This window comes from Microtus pennsylvanicus, chromosome 2, assembly GCF_037038515.1.
Source record: "Microtus pennsylvanicus isolate mMicPen1 chromosome 2, mMicPen1.hap1, whole genome shotgun sequence".
Classification (NCBI taxonomy): Eukaryota; Metazoa; Chordata; class Mammalia; order Rodentia; family Cricetidae; genus Microtus; species Microtus pennsylvanicus.
In genome coordinates this window covers 128,854,205-128,867,178 of record NC_134580.1, presented here as the reverse complement: position 1 = coordinate 128,867,178, position 12,974 = coordinate 128,854,205, and the positions used below count along the sequence as shown (strand labels likewise).

The 12,974-nt window shown below is 47.1% G+C and overlaps 1 protein-coding gene across 2 annotated transcripts in view; it reads left to right on the top strand.

Moving 5' to 3' along the window:
• The window catches only part of Nol4l (nucleolar protein 4 like), a 119,440-nt gene that overhangs the window by 57,177 nt on the left and 49,289 nt on the right, over positions 1 to 12,974 (top strand). For both annotated transcript variants that reach the window (XM_075962567.1, XM_075962566.1), the window contains exon 4: positions 2,155 to 2,264. In XM_075962567.1, coding sequence (XP_075818682.1) covers positions 2,155 to 2,264 — 110 coding nt within the window. The remainder of the gene's footprint in view (positions 1 to 2,154; positions 2,265 to 12,974) is intronic.

The window sequence follows — 12,974 nt, the reverse complement described above, 5'->3', positions numbered from 1 at the left end:
AGGCCCATGTACACAGCGTTCCCTGCCCCACCCAGAAAAGGTGGGAAATAAGGACCAGCCCTCCCTACCTTCTACACAGTGCTCCTGCACATCAGTGCAGTCTCAGGGGTCTGAACCGAGTATGGAAGTGAAATTCAGGGGGTGTAGAGGCAGGCCACAAGAACACAAACTCAAGTGACTCGTTGGCACCGGTGATGCTACATTCTTTTTTCTTTTTCTTTTTTTTTTAGTGGGCTGGCATGAATTCAATAACTACCATTTTGAGTCAGAGTAATCAGTATGGAATTGTATTCCAGATTCCTAGGTGGCCAGCAAACATTTTTAGTATACAAAACATTTCTTCGTATACAAGCTACAGAAAGGGTATACAGAAGTCTTGGGCCCAGTCTGGTCTGGGGCCATTCTCCTTCTCTTCTGTTCTTTTGGTGGGGGATCGAGGGGAACTGGGGTGACTTTGCCCCCGTGTTTCATAAGCTCTCTCTCCTTTTCTCACTGTAGCCAAAGACTTAGAGATGAACTGTCTTAGTAATATTTCATTTTTTCTTTTTTTTTTTTTTATTTTGGTTTTTCGAGACAGGGTTTCTCTGTGGCTTTGGAGCCTGTCCTGGAACTAGCTCTGTAGACCAGGCTGGTCTCGAACTCACAGAGATCCGCCTGCCTCTGTCTCCCGAGTGCTGTTAGTAATATTTCATTGAGCCGTTTTAGACGCACTGTGCTTACACTTCCTGGACATTACTCACACGTGTTTGTCCTTCTGCAGCCTTTTCACTTGCACGGTGTTGCATGGGTGAAGGTGTCTGTAGCTGGGTGCTGGCTCTGGAGGGATAAGGGGAGCAAATGGTCCTGTGATTGCCTGCAGCCTGTCCCTGGCATCTGCGTTTGCCACAGCTTGGCTCTTGACTGTGGTGGTGACAGAGGAGGGCAGGCTTTGCTTGGTGGGGAAGTTGCTCTCATTCCTCTCCACTAGGATCCCACCCTTTGATGAAGTAGAGACCTTCTGATGGAAAGTCTACAGTAAAACCAACCTGGAGAGGTCCAGAGGATAGGCAGCCAGGCTGATGTCATGGCCACCTTGAGCAGAAATTCGAGTCATCTTTACGATATGACCCATAAACTCCATCTCTTAGAGTAGTTCTGTGATGGAAAAGATGAGCATACAGACTAGTATCTATTCCCAGAGATGTCCTTTGCAGTGTTGGTTACACTAGCCCGTACCTAATCAATCTTAAGCGTATATGGCTCAGGTAAATTATGAGAAAATAGGCATGGCAAAATGTTTAAGGGGAAAAAATTACCTATACTGCTCAGGAGACTGAGGCAGGAAGATCATGAATTCAAGGCCAGCCTAGGCTACATACAAAGCATGACCCTGCCTCAAAATAAATAACTCAATTAAATTAAATACCCTTTTTGAGAAGAAACTGAACCGTAATTCTCTGCATGCATTATGATATCAAGTAGGCAAAGAGAAGTACAAGGGAAAATAAACAGGGCATATGCCAGGCTGCTTGATGCAATTACGCTTTTAAATTTTCTTCTCCACACCATTCTGCACATTGCAGATTTTCTACAGAAAGAGCAAACACACGTAGCTTTGATCCTCGGGACAGCAGAGAGAAAAATCCTCCTCTGCATGCGATTATGGCAGCACCAGGATCTGGGAGGGTAGATGGCACTGGGGGCCTGGCTCAGATCTGTGAGCCATCTGGTCCCAGAGGGTGCTGGTGGGGATGGGGGGTGGGGGGCACTGTGGGGCCGAGGCTGGAGTGGGACAGGCAGAGGCAGGTGTTTACCAGGAGGAGCCGACTTTGGCCAGAGTTGGAAACCTAATGCCTTCAGGGCCCTGGCAGGTGGCCCGACTGAGCAGAGCTGTGCCCTGTGGTAAATGGGGCTGTGGCACAGCGCAGATGCCCTGCCTGTAAGGAGTGGCTGCTGCAGGGCCATGTGACCAGACCTTCCGTTTCTTTTGAAACACACAAGTCTCACTTTAAAAAAAAAAAAAAAAATGACACAAGCATTTTCAACACTGTGTGCTGCACACCGCGTTGACCAGTGAGTGACCACTGGCCCTGCCCTTCCTGGAGGCATCTTCCCCTACCCCCACCCTCTACCCCAACATGGACTGAAAGGAGTTTCCTTTTGTTATTCCTGCAGAGAACGAGCCTCCGTCCCCTCTGGTGTCTGGCATTATTGACTACAACATGCCCCTCACCTCCACCTACTTGAAGCAGATGAAGCTGCGAGTGATGAACTCTCAGGAGCAGGTAAGGTGCCTGCTCTCTAGGCGGGCTGACCTTGCCTGGCTGTGGCTGACAAGTCTTTCCAGGACTGGGGGCCACAGCAGCCTGTATAAATGGGCAAATCAAAGAGACCCTTATCTGGTCATCTGGCCCCACCACCAGCAGGAGGGTGGGAGCGCCGCACCCTTCCTGGGGGTGTCTTTTGAAGTCTTAAAACGCAGCCTTGCCAGGCTTTCCCCAAGGACCTTCAAGGGAGGGATGCTCCAGAACCACAGGCCTTGACTCTCAGGTCCTCCCCTCTGTCTGTTGCACTGCTGGCTACTTGCCTGTGGCCTCTGTCATTCTTGGGTCCTAGACAGGCCAGGAAGATGGGCCTTGGACAGTGGCCCAGGCTAGATAAGGCCTTGGGGCTCCCTGGTTGTCCAAGACTTCCAGATGTGGTTTGCCAAGGGATGTGAGGCACCATGAAAACAAGCTCCAAAACTCCACCTCTTTTGCGCTTGCGTCGACCCACACAGCCCATTTGGTAACCTCTTACAAAGCAAATAGCCTGTCTTTCAAAGAAAATCTGGGTGAGCGCTGTCTTCTCCCTCTGCTGCCACCAAAATCAGGGCACTCCTTCCTCACCTCATCTCATGTACCCCCACCTCTGCTGATATCAAGTCCCCGAGGCTTAAAACTAAAGGAAGGGGAGCTTGGAATCCAGGTCAGAACTCTGGGTCCGTGCTGTCTTGTCTACAAGCCTCCTTGAGAATGTGAACATGTATATGTGGGGTGGGGTAGGGGAGCATGAAAGGTGGGGAGCCTCATGGCTGGGCCTGGATGTGGCAGGGGGAGTCTGCGCAGCAGCTGGGCCTCTGCTGCTCACTGTGAGCACTCACACTATTTGGCTTGACCTGCAGAGCTGCCCCCACCCCACAACCCCGGTTCCTAGAGGCTAAAGGAAGGAAGCCACCTTTGCTCTGGAAGGTCAGCCTCTTGTGTCCGTGTTTCCCCCTCCTCCAACAGTACCTGTCCTAGATGGTTGCAGTCAAAGTCTGTGTGTGCAGGGTGAGGGAGTGGGGGCTAGGGGAATGGGAGGATGGGGGAGTTGGGTTTTTCTGTTGTGGGGTGGCAGTCTCAGGATGTCATTGTGTTAATATGTAGGAAATCTCAGTCCTGTTGCACAGATCCCTGGTGACTTTTCAGGAGGAATCGTGGCCTTTGTTTTTCTATAACCATCACAGTGTCACTTCTAACATACGAAGAGCCAGGCACAAAACTCAGACAGCTGAGGGCAGTGCCACATGGCCTCTTCTCTCCGGGGCAGGCAACTGGATCTGGGTGGCTGCTGAGGCCAGTGTGGTCTGTGTGGTGTGCAGATGTGACCTCTCTTCCATGCTCCTGTCAGGTTTTATTTGGTTTTAAAATCTTACTCTAGTTTCCCTTGCATTGGTACAAGGGCAGGGGGTGAGGGCTTCACAAAGATGGCCCTTCCTGTGAGCCAGGCTCTAGAGCTTAGCAAAAGGGGCCGAGCGGTGCTGCTATGAAGCTTGCCCTCCGGGATATGTGGATTTGGGTACTCAAGATGTCCAGCGGAGGGTCCGCGGCAGAGTCAGGGAAGGCTTCCCACAGCAAAGGATGCCTTAGATGATGTTAGACATGAAAGAAAGAAAAGTTCCAGACCATAGGAAGAACCTACACAAAGGCCCTATGGTCAAGGGAGGACAGAGCCTGTACGAGACAGAATGTGAGAAGTTCCATTGCTGATGGAGAAGGGGAAACTTACAGCCACACTCAAGTGTTGGGCAAGTATCTAGCGAACCAAAACTCACAGACTGATTGTCCTGGCCTGGCTCAAGCTACTCCCACAATAAGACTGCGAGAGTCGTTGTCCCCAAGTATTCTAGGAGCTGACTGCGGCTGGGGCTGGGAGTGAGAAGATTCAGAATACCAGTTTCCCCTGTCTGTGGGAGAGGGGGATCAAAGGGCAAACCCTCCTTGCATTCTAGCGGGTGAAGCAATAGCAGTATCCCATATTTCCTTGGGAAATGTCAATCTCCAGCACCCCTCTCTCCCCCCTTCACGCCTCACCTCCCCATGAACAGCAAGGAGTTTCAAGGCCTCTGTCTCACAGGCAGCAGGCAGCACTATTGTCCCTGCTTTATGGCTGGCACAAGGGAAAACGAGAAATCACTCTGCTTACCCGATTGTTTTATCTACAGCAGCAAGGAAGGGGCCAAGGACCTGAAGTCTCTGATCCTCCTGCTTGAGTTGAAACTAAAAATACATATCCTTGCATTAGTAGCCTCTTCCTTTCACAGTGAAGGCAGAGCAGGGTCCTCCTTTCAGGCAAGTTCTCTCTTCCAGAGCCTACCTTGGCCTAAGTTCTGCCCTGTCACGCCGAACATTCCGAGACAAAGCTTCACTCCATCACTGACCCGAGTGCCAATGGCTGACACCTGTGGTGTTGGCAAGCTTCTAATGTGAGCTACGTGAAAGCAAAAGCAGTCAGTCCCCAGTACCGGGCCAGGGTAGAAAAGGTCAATGTAATCATACACTTGGTGGGGAGCAACTGCCCAATCATTCCTTTTGGGGTCTTCCAACATTGCATGTCCAGGAGATAACGGGGAGGTAGGGCGGTGCATGTGCACCTCATCTTGTCTGATGAGATGGTGAAGATGGGCTGGGGTTTTTCTGCAGCTGGGAACTTAGTCCCTCTCTGTGTCAGATATTAGAAATATGGAACCCTAACACCAGGGGCTGACACCGGCACCCCCACTACACTAAATGACACTCTCTACAGAGACCTCCCCAAAGAGCATGGCTCTAGTTATCATCGAAGTGACCACAGGGAGCTGAAAATATGGAGAATAGTGTCCTAAAAGAGGTGTTATTTCCTGCTGGGGTGGTGGCCCATACTGTAATCTTGGCACTTGGAGGGGAGAGGCAGAAAGACCCCAAGTTGAAGGCCAGCCTGGGTTCAAAAACTCAAAACAAGAGGATTTTGCCTATCACAAACTGTTTTAGAGACAAAGGACTGAAGTCACCCTTGGTTGTAGAGATGGTAGCCGTATCTTCTTAAAGGAGGCAGGGAAGGGACATGCAGTGAGCTGTGACAGTCAGGTCCCAGGAGGGGATGCAGGCTACCCAGTAGGCACCGACCGACCTATCAGTGGCCCGGTCCCCTCCCAGAGGGTGCTGTGGGCACCGAGAGCCACACCCTGTCTCTGTCACAGAATAACCCATTTGCTGCCATTCCCCCTTTCTTATTTTTTCATCCTTTTGTAATGAAATAACACGCAGACTCTGTAGGAAAACCAGTAACAACAGTTAGACTAAACAACTCCCCTGCCGAAAGCACAAGATGGAGAGGATAGTGAAAAAGATCCCATCTTCCACCCAACCCTGTCCACTTCTACCCATTTTCAGGAGTACCTTGCTGGCTTTGCCTGGAAACTGGGGGGTGACTGCCTTAAGAGGGAAACTTAGAGCTGTCCATGCCCGCCTTTAAACCCGGAGCTCGGGAAGATCTCCGTGTTCGCAGCCAGCCCTGGTCCACAGAGTGAGTTCCAGGACAGCCAGAGCTCCACAGAGAAACCCTGTCTGGAAAAACCAAAAACAAAACAAAAAAGGGAATAGTGAGGGTGGGGACACCAATGGGCATCTCTTCTAGATTGCGACTGCCGCAGTGGCCACAAGAAGTCCACGTGCCCTCAGTGTCCTGGTTGTCCTGATTGCTCCTGAGACTGCAGTGTTTGAAGGGAGATCCTACTATAGGAGTCACAATTAGGAAGCAGGACCATCTTGCCCTCACCCCATGTAAACTTTATCTGTGGAACCCTACTTTACGCCTCAGTCTCCTCACCCCAAATTCTGTCCAGAGGGAAGACTGTCTGCACCTGTCTGTCCTCCCAGCAGTGCTAATGTCTCCTAATGGTTTTACTGTTCTCATAGCTGTGTGAAGCAGTATTAAGCTCTATTGTTCAGCCCAACCTGCTAGGGGCACCACTTTGCCTCCATTAACCTCTGCTTCCCTCTCTTTCATGCCACCCTAGTCCAGGGCAGACAAATGGTCAGAACAGACCTACACCTGGAACCTGCAGGCTCACTTGGGTTCTCCAGATGATTTCCCTCTTTGCCTGGAAAGCAGAGAGCTGACCCTGTTTCCAGTCAGGATTCCAGACCACCACCCCCACTTCACCCTGGGTGACTTTGTCTAAAGGATTTCACTTCTCTGTCCTCCATTTTGTCCATTAATTACTTGAACGTCAAAAGAAAACACTTTCCGCATAGGTTCTTTTTGTTTGTTTGTTTCTTTGGTTGGTTTTTTTTTCCTTTCTTTTTATTTTGTTTTTTCAAGAGTGTTTCTCTGTGGGGCAGTCCTGACTGTCCTAGAACTCACTCTGTAGACCAGGCTGGCCTTGAACTCAGAGACCCACCTGTCTCTGCCTCTCAAGTGCTGGGATTGAAGGTGTGCGCCACCACCACCCTGCTCTAAGAGGTGATATTTTTAACTGTGGGTATGTGAACGTGTGTTCTGGTGTCTGGGAAGCCTCCTGGAACCAGAGTTACAAGTGGTTGTGAATTGCCGGCTAGGAATCAAACTTGTTCCTTTTTGAGAGCATTTCTTGACTACTGTGGCTTCTTTATTTATTTTGTGTATGCATGTGGGGGGAGCATTGTGCACCACGGCATTGGTGTAGAGGGCACAGGACACTTTCAGGACATGTTCCTCTCCTTCCACTGTGTGGGTCCGTGGATTGAACTTAGGGTATTGGCCAAGCTTGGCAACAGCTGCCTTTACCCACTGAATCGTCTTAGCGCCCTTCTTTGTAAGGGAGCCAGGTGATGTGAAACATAGCGAGCACTGGGCTGGGCACATCAGAAGCACTTTCCAAAGCTGTTTCTTATTTGCGGTGCTGGGGGTGGAACCAAGGGACTCACACAGGCTAAGCAAGATCTCTATCACTGAGCCATCTTCCCACCCCACCCCCTCAGCCACCACATTCACTTAAAACAAAACAAACAAAAACCCCAAAAACCTAATGTAAGGGCTGGGGTGTAGCCTAGCTAGCACTCTAACTAACAGTGTTTACCCAGCATCCCTGAAGCACGGGGCTCCATCCTCAACACTGCAGTAACCAGGCATAGTGGCTGATGCTTGCAGTCCCAGCACTACAGGAGGATTTCAAGGTCATCCCCAGCTGCCTGGTAGTAAGTTCAAGGCCAGCGGATCCCTTGCTCAGAAGAACCCAAGAAAATGGGAAAACAACACTAACAAAGCTGGGGGCGCAGAGGCTGTTGCAAATACATACAATAACTAAGCTGTTTTTAGTGTGTGATTAAGTGGCTACAACATACTCCTATCATGTTGAGTAACAACCATCAGCAGCTGTCTATATTCACAGGTGTGTGTGTGTGTGTGTGTGTGTGTGAGAGAGAGAGAGAGAGAGAGAGAGAGAGAGAGAGAGAGAGAGAGAGAGAGAGAAGACAAGCGGGGGGGGGGCGGGGCAGAGAATAACCTCAGCTGTCATTCCTGGGGTGTAACTCTTTCACCTTATTTTAGACATGGTCTCTCTCTTCACTGGCCTGGAGCTGACTGACCACGTGGCTGTAAGCATGCACCCACCACATCTAACTTTTCCACATGGGCTGTGGCAAGTGTTTTACTGACTGAGCCATCTCCCCAGCCCTTTTCATGGTTTGTTCATCCCTTTTCATGAAATCTTGTGCCCATAAAGGAGCCACACGGTGCCTCTCCAGGTGTGTAAAACCTTTACTGTACTCTCTGTCCGTGATTTGGCTGCTGCACTTCCCTCACAGGTGTGGCCTCAGGCAGCACTGTCCTGCCTTGGCTGGACGCTTTGACTTAGTGCTGTATCTTCAGGGTCCTTTAAGTCAAGGGCTGTTTCAGAACTCCATCCTTTCACAGCTGAGAAAAATCTCTTTGTATGGGACTGTTATTTCTTTCATCTCTCTGATCATCAGTGAACATTTGAGCTTCCGGTACTTCCAACATATCGTTCATTTTTAAATTTTATTTATATTTATTTATTACTACTGTGTGTGTGCACCATGTATGTCCGGTGCCCACAGTGGCCATAAGAGGGCATCAGATCCCTGGAACTAGAGGAAAGAGAGTTAGTCAAAATATAGGTGCTGGGAGCTCAGCCTGGGTCCTCTGCAGGAGCAGGAAGTGCTCTTCACTGCTCAGCCGCCTCTCCAGCCCCACAACCACATTACTTTTTTTTTTTTTTTACCACATTACTTTTGAATTATCTCTTGAAGAAGGGAGCCAGTAAAGCAGAAGAGTGATTCTCGTCTCTGAGCCTTCCTCCTCTTTTCTGTCTCACAAACTTTTCCAACCTACTCTTTGATCAGAATAACCCAAGAAAATGACAGACGCAAAGGAGAATCATTGTCCCTGGGTCACAGTGAGTCAAACTGTGCCTGACTCCTAGGTGTAGCCCTTGGCAGAAAGGGTTAGGAGCCCAAAGACAGTGAGGCCCTTTTCTTTATCCTCTGTAGGTCAGGCCACATGAGAGTGTGGAGGAACAACAGAATGGGAATGTAAGGGAATGTAAGGGCTGGGGTGTAGCCTAGCTAGCACTCTAACTAACAGTGTTTACCCAGCATTCCTGAAGCACGGGGCTCCATCCTCAACACTACAGTAACCAGGCATAGTGGCTGATGCTTGCAGTCCCAGCACTACAGGAGGATTTCAAGGTCATCCCCAGCGGTGTGGTATCTGCGTGCCCATATCTGCTACTGCTCAGTGTGTATGAACTTGGGTGGCCTTTTTACTAAGATTTGATTGATTGATTGATTGATTTATAAATGGAAACTGTGCATTGGTTTCCTGGCTGCCCAGATCCAAATAATCATATAGAAAATATATTAATTACAACACTGTTTGGTCAAAGGTTTAGGTACCTTTCTAGCTAGCTCTTATATCTTAAATCAACTCATTTCTATTATTTTATCTTTTACCACAAGGCTCATAGTTTGTTACCTCTTGCTTCTCAGATTGCTACATGGTGTCTGCCTCCTTCAGCAACTACATGACGTCTACTAGTAGACTCTGCCTACTCTCTCTGTATATCTCTGTTCAGATTTCCCACCTGGCTTTATTCTGCCCTGTCATAAGCAGCTTCTTTATTAACCAACGATAATAAAACATATTCATAGCATACAGAGGGGAATCCCACATCATCTCCCCTTTTAACTTTTAAAGGTTTTAACTTTAACATAGTCAAATTATATATAAAAAATGGGTATCAAGCAAGAATTACACTTACAATATTTAGTCTATTTGTATCTGGAGAGTTTTATTTCTAATTTATCTTTTATCATAACTAAGGAAAATTTTATCCATAACTATCTGTCTTCAACTCTTCAAAGACCCCAGAAGGATATACAAACAGGATATGTATTGCAAGCAACTTCCAAAACTTTAGAATTGACATAGACATTTTGCTACCTGGACAGTCACCCAAAGTTCTTATGTAGCATTGGGGCATCCATCTTCAGCCTCCAGGCCTATAGTATCTGGAAGACTTTTCCATGAGGCAGGAAATTTGAAAGATTGTTTTGCCTATGTTGGCAGTTTCTCAATCACTTTCTTCTGAGTCCTTCAGAATATCTGACCAGAATATCTTGTTCTTCATGAACAAGAACCCTGAAGGATTGTCTCACCTTCTGGAAAGTTCAGCAGTCATTTTCCTGTGTGTCCTGCATGTCCAGTTTATACAGCATACTGTCAAGCAGTCCAGGCAAGAGCAGTTTCTTGCCCAAATGGCTAACAAACTCCATAAGAAGCCACTTCTATGCCCATCATCCTCTTAAGTAGATTGGTACTGCCAGAAGCAGAAATGTCTCACTGTTGAGAAAAGTCTAAGTTCTTAAAACAATTTAAACGCCATATTCTGTAGGGCTTTGAAAGGTTTGAAGAATACTTACCCATCTGAAATATATCTCTGTGCATCTAGAAAATCTAACTAACATGACAAGTTTGACTATTATAGATAACTATTAATCTGTAATTTTTAAATGAACTGTATAAACATAATACCTTAAACAAGAACAGAATTACATATACACAGTATAACAAAATCAACCTTAAATTTGTTTCAATAGACCAGGATTCATACCAATGCAAAGTATTCATCTCTACATCATATCCCCTTATGTTTTTTAGAAATTGACTGTGACCATCAATCACTTATAATCAATCCCCTTTAAATGAAAATCAACATTTACAAACAGTAATTTTGGGAGTTTTCATTGTTATTTCTAAACTGCTTCCTGCTGTTTGTTGGGCAAAGATTTTTTTAGGGTTCATGGAGACCTTTCGGGGGGATGTCTTGTTTCATCAAGCCACATTAGCCTAGAAGGAACCCACAGATTCTCATCTTCTGTGGAAACAAAAGCAGAACCTCTTTCCCAAAGCAACAAATCCTTTGATTCAAATTTTGAAGTCAAGATACCTTTATATTGGTTTAACTTAGCCTTCCCCAGAATCAAATGTCTCTTTGCAGTTATCTCATTAACAGTCAAAAAATTCAAAGAAAACACAATAATATACATAATTCAGACTTTCTGTGTATACTCCATCTTTACATGGCTTATTATTACTTTTTAATATTTATCTTTACTCCTTTAATCTATGACTGTTTGTACTCTTTCTTAAGCTCATGTACATTTATTCAACACTGTGACCCATTCAGAGCTCTCTGTCTTATTATATCTCTGTAATTTTCTGACCTCTGTTTTTAGATGCTAAACAGGTGTGGCTAGGACCACCTTCTTGCCCCTGCCTGTTGGCTCCGCCCTGTCCAACATGGTGGAGGTGTGTTTACTGCCAGCTCTGCAAGCCATGCTCACCGCCCCAGTTCCAGGGACAGAGTGGGTGTATATCATTATTAAGCAACTAGTAGCAAGCTGCTCACAAACCCCATTTAAATGCTGGACCTCCCCAAAGAGCCAGAGTTAGTGCTGCCAGCATGAACCAGGAAGCTGTCTCTTAAAGAAACCTTGTAGTTTTTGCTTCTAATGCTGAGCAAGGAAACCTCTTAAAGGAGCCATGCCTCTGCTTGTTGCCAGCAAAATCTAATCATTTATTTACCTGATATATTTATTAATGGTCCAGAAAGGAAAATGAGAACTAGAGTGAGAGGAGGTGTTGCTGTTATGCTGAGCAAACACATGTTAATTGTCAGAAAGTGCCACGTGCCCATGCTGAAAGGCAACCTCCCGGGGGGATGGTCAGAGCCTTCCTCCTTGGCTAGCCCTTGAGCGGAGAGGTCAGATGCTGCGAGGCAGCAGTTTTGTGCTGTGGCGCTCAGTCTGGCTTTGCCTTCCTCAGTTTTCATTAGTCAGTGTCTGCGTGGACCTGGAGGCATCCATGTCCTTGTGACACCTGGGCCAGGCCACTCTCACCTTCCTCCCTGGGCTCACATCCCTCGCCCCAGAACTCTCTGTTCTTGCTGGCCTCCTCTCTTGTCCCACCTCTAGTCCTCCTGGAAAAAGAGCCTCTGGGATCGCCCTCTTGTCCCTGACCTGACGTGGGGGCTCAGCTTGCTATCTTGAGAGGCCCAGAACACCAGTGGCTATATTTTCAAGATCACAGAATCTCTTGCCTCAGTAAATCTCTGACTCTGGAGGAGGATTTGAGCTACAGAAGAAAAACAAAAGCAACTGAAGTACTGGCCTTGGCCAAGGTGGCCACCTGAATTTCTCCAGACAAGTGTGGTCCTTGGGGCATTTCCACCGAGGGGTTATGCTGACAGGATCTGCCTGTGACTCCAGGGCAGCTTGCCCTCAGAAGTGGCCTCTCCCTCTCTGGAGGCCTTTCTTCTTTTCTGTGTTTTTGTTTATTTGTCTTCATTTGTACTTTTATCAGGAGAATACATTAAAAAAAAAAAAAACAACTGTCAAAAACAGTAGATCCTGCCCCAACCTGTCCACTTTAGTTTCTCTTCTCAACGTAGAAGGCCTCTTTCTTTCCTTTTCCTCAGCCATCTCTTCTGCATTTTCCTTCTGTCTCTAAATAACAAGTTTATACTTCTGGCACTTGTTTTATTATTATTGTATTGATTTGGACTTTGCTTGTCATTGTCATTTTAAGAATTTCTTGCTACAGGAGACGAAGTTTGGAAGTCTTTCCCTGTCCTGCAAGCACCCTCGCTAGTTCTTCATCCACCCCTCAGTGTGCCCGTGTCTCTGTCTAGATAAATCACTACTCATTATTCACATTGTTACTGTGTGCAGGTCGTACTTGTAGCTGACCCAGCTAGCGTGCCATTGATTGCCTTTGCTTTCCTGGATTTCCAGTTGGCCAGTGCCTTTCCCTGCCTTTCCCTGTGTCTTCTGATCTTTCTTGTGCTGAGAATGCCTATCATTTATCTTTTATGGGCTCAGATTCACTCTCTTTTCCTTCTTTCTTTTTTCTTTCCTTCTTCCTTTAATACCGCCTACATTTGCGTCTCAGAAAAAGCCAACCACACCAGCCCTGTGTTTCCTTTTAGTGATGTTTTCATTCTCGTTATAGATAATGTTTGAGAAGAGTTTTAGATTTACAGAAAAGCTGAGGTGAGGGGACGCCCACACTCCCTTCCACCCTACTAGCAGTTTCAACTATTAGTAACATGTTACAGTGGCCAACTCCATACACGGTTAGCTGAAGTCAAAGTTTATTTACACTCCTTGAGTCTTCTTGTCCCTTCTGTCCAGGATGCATTATTACACTGAGCT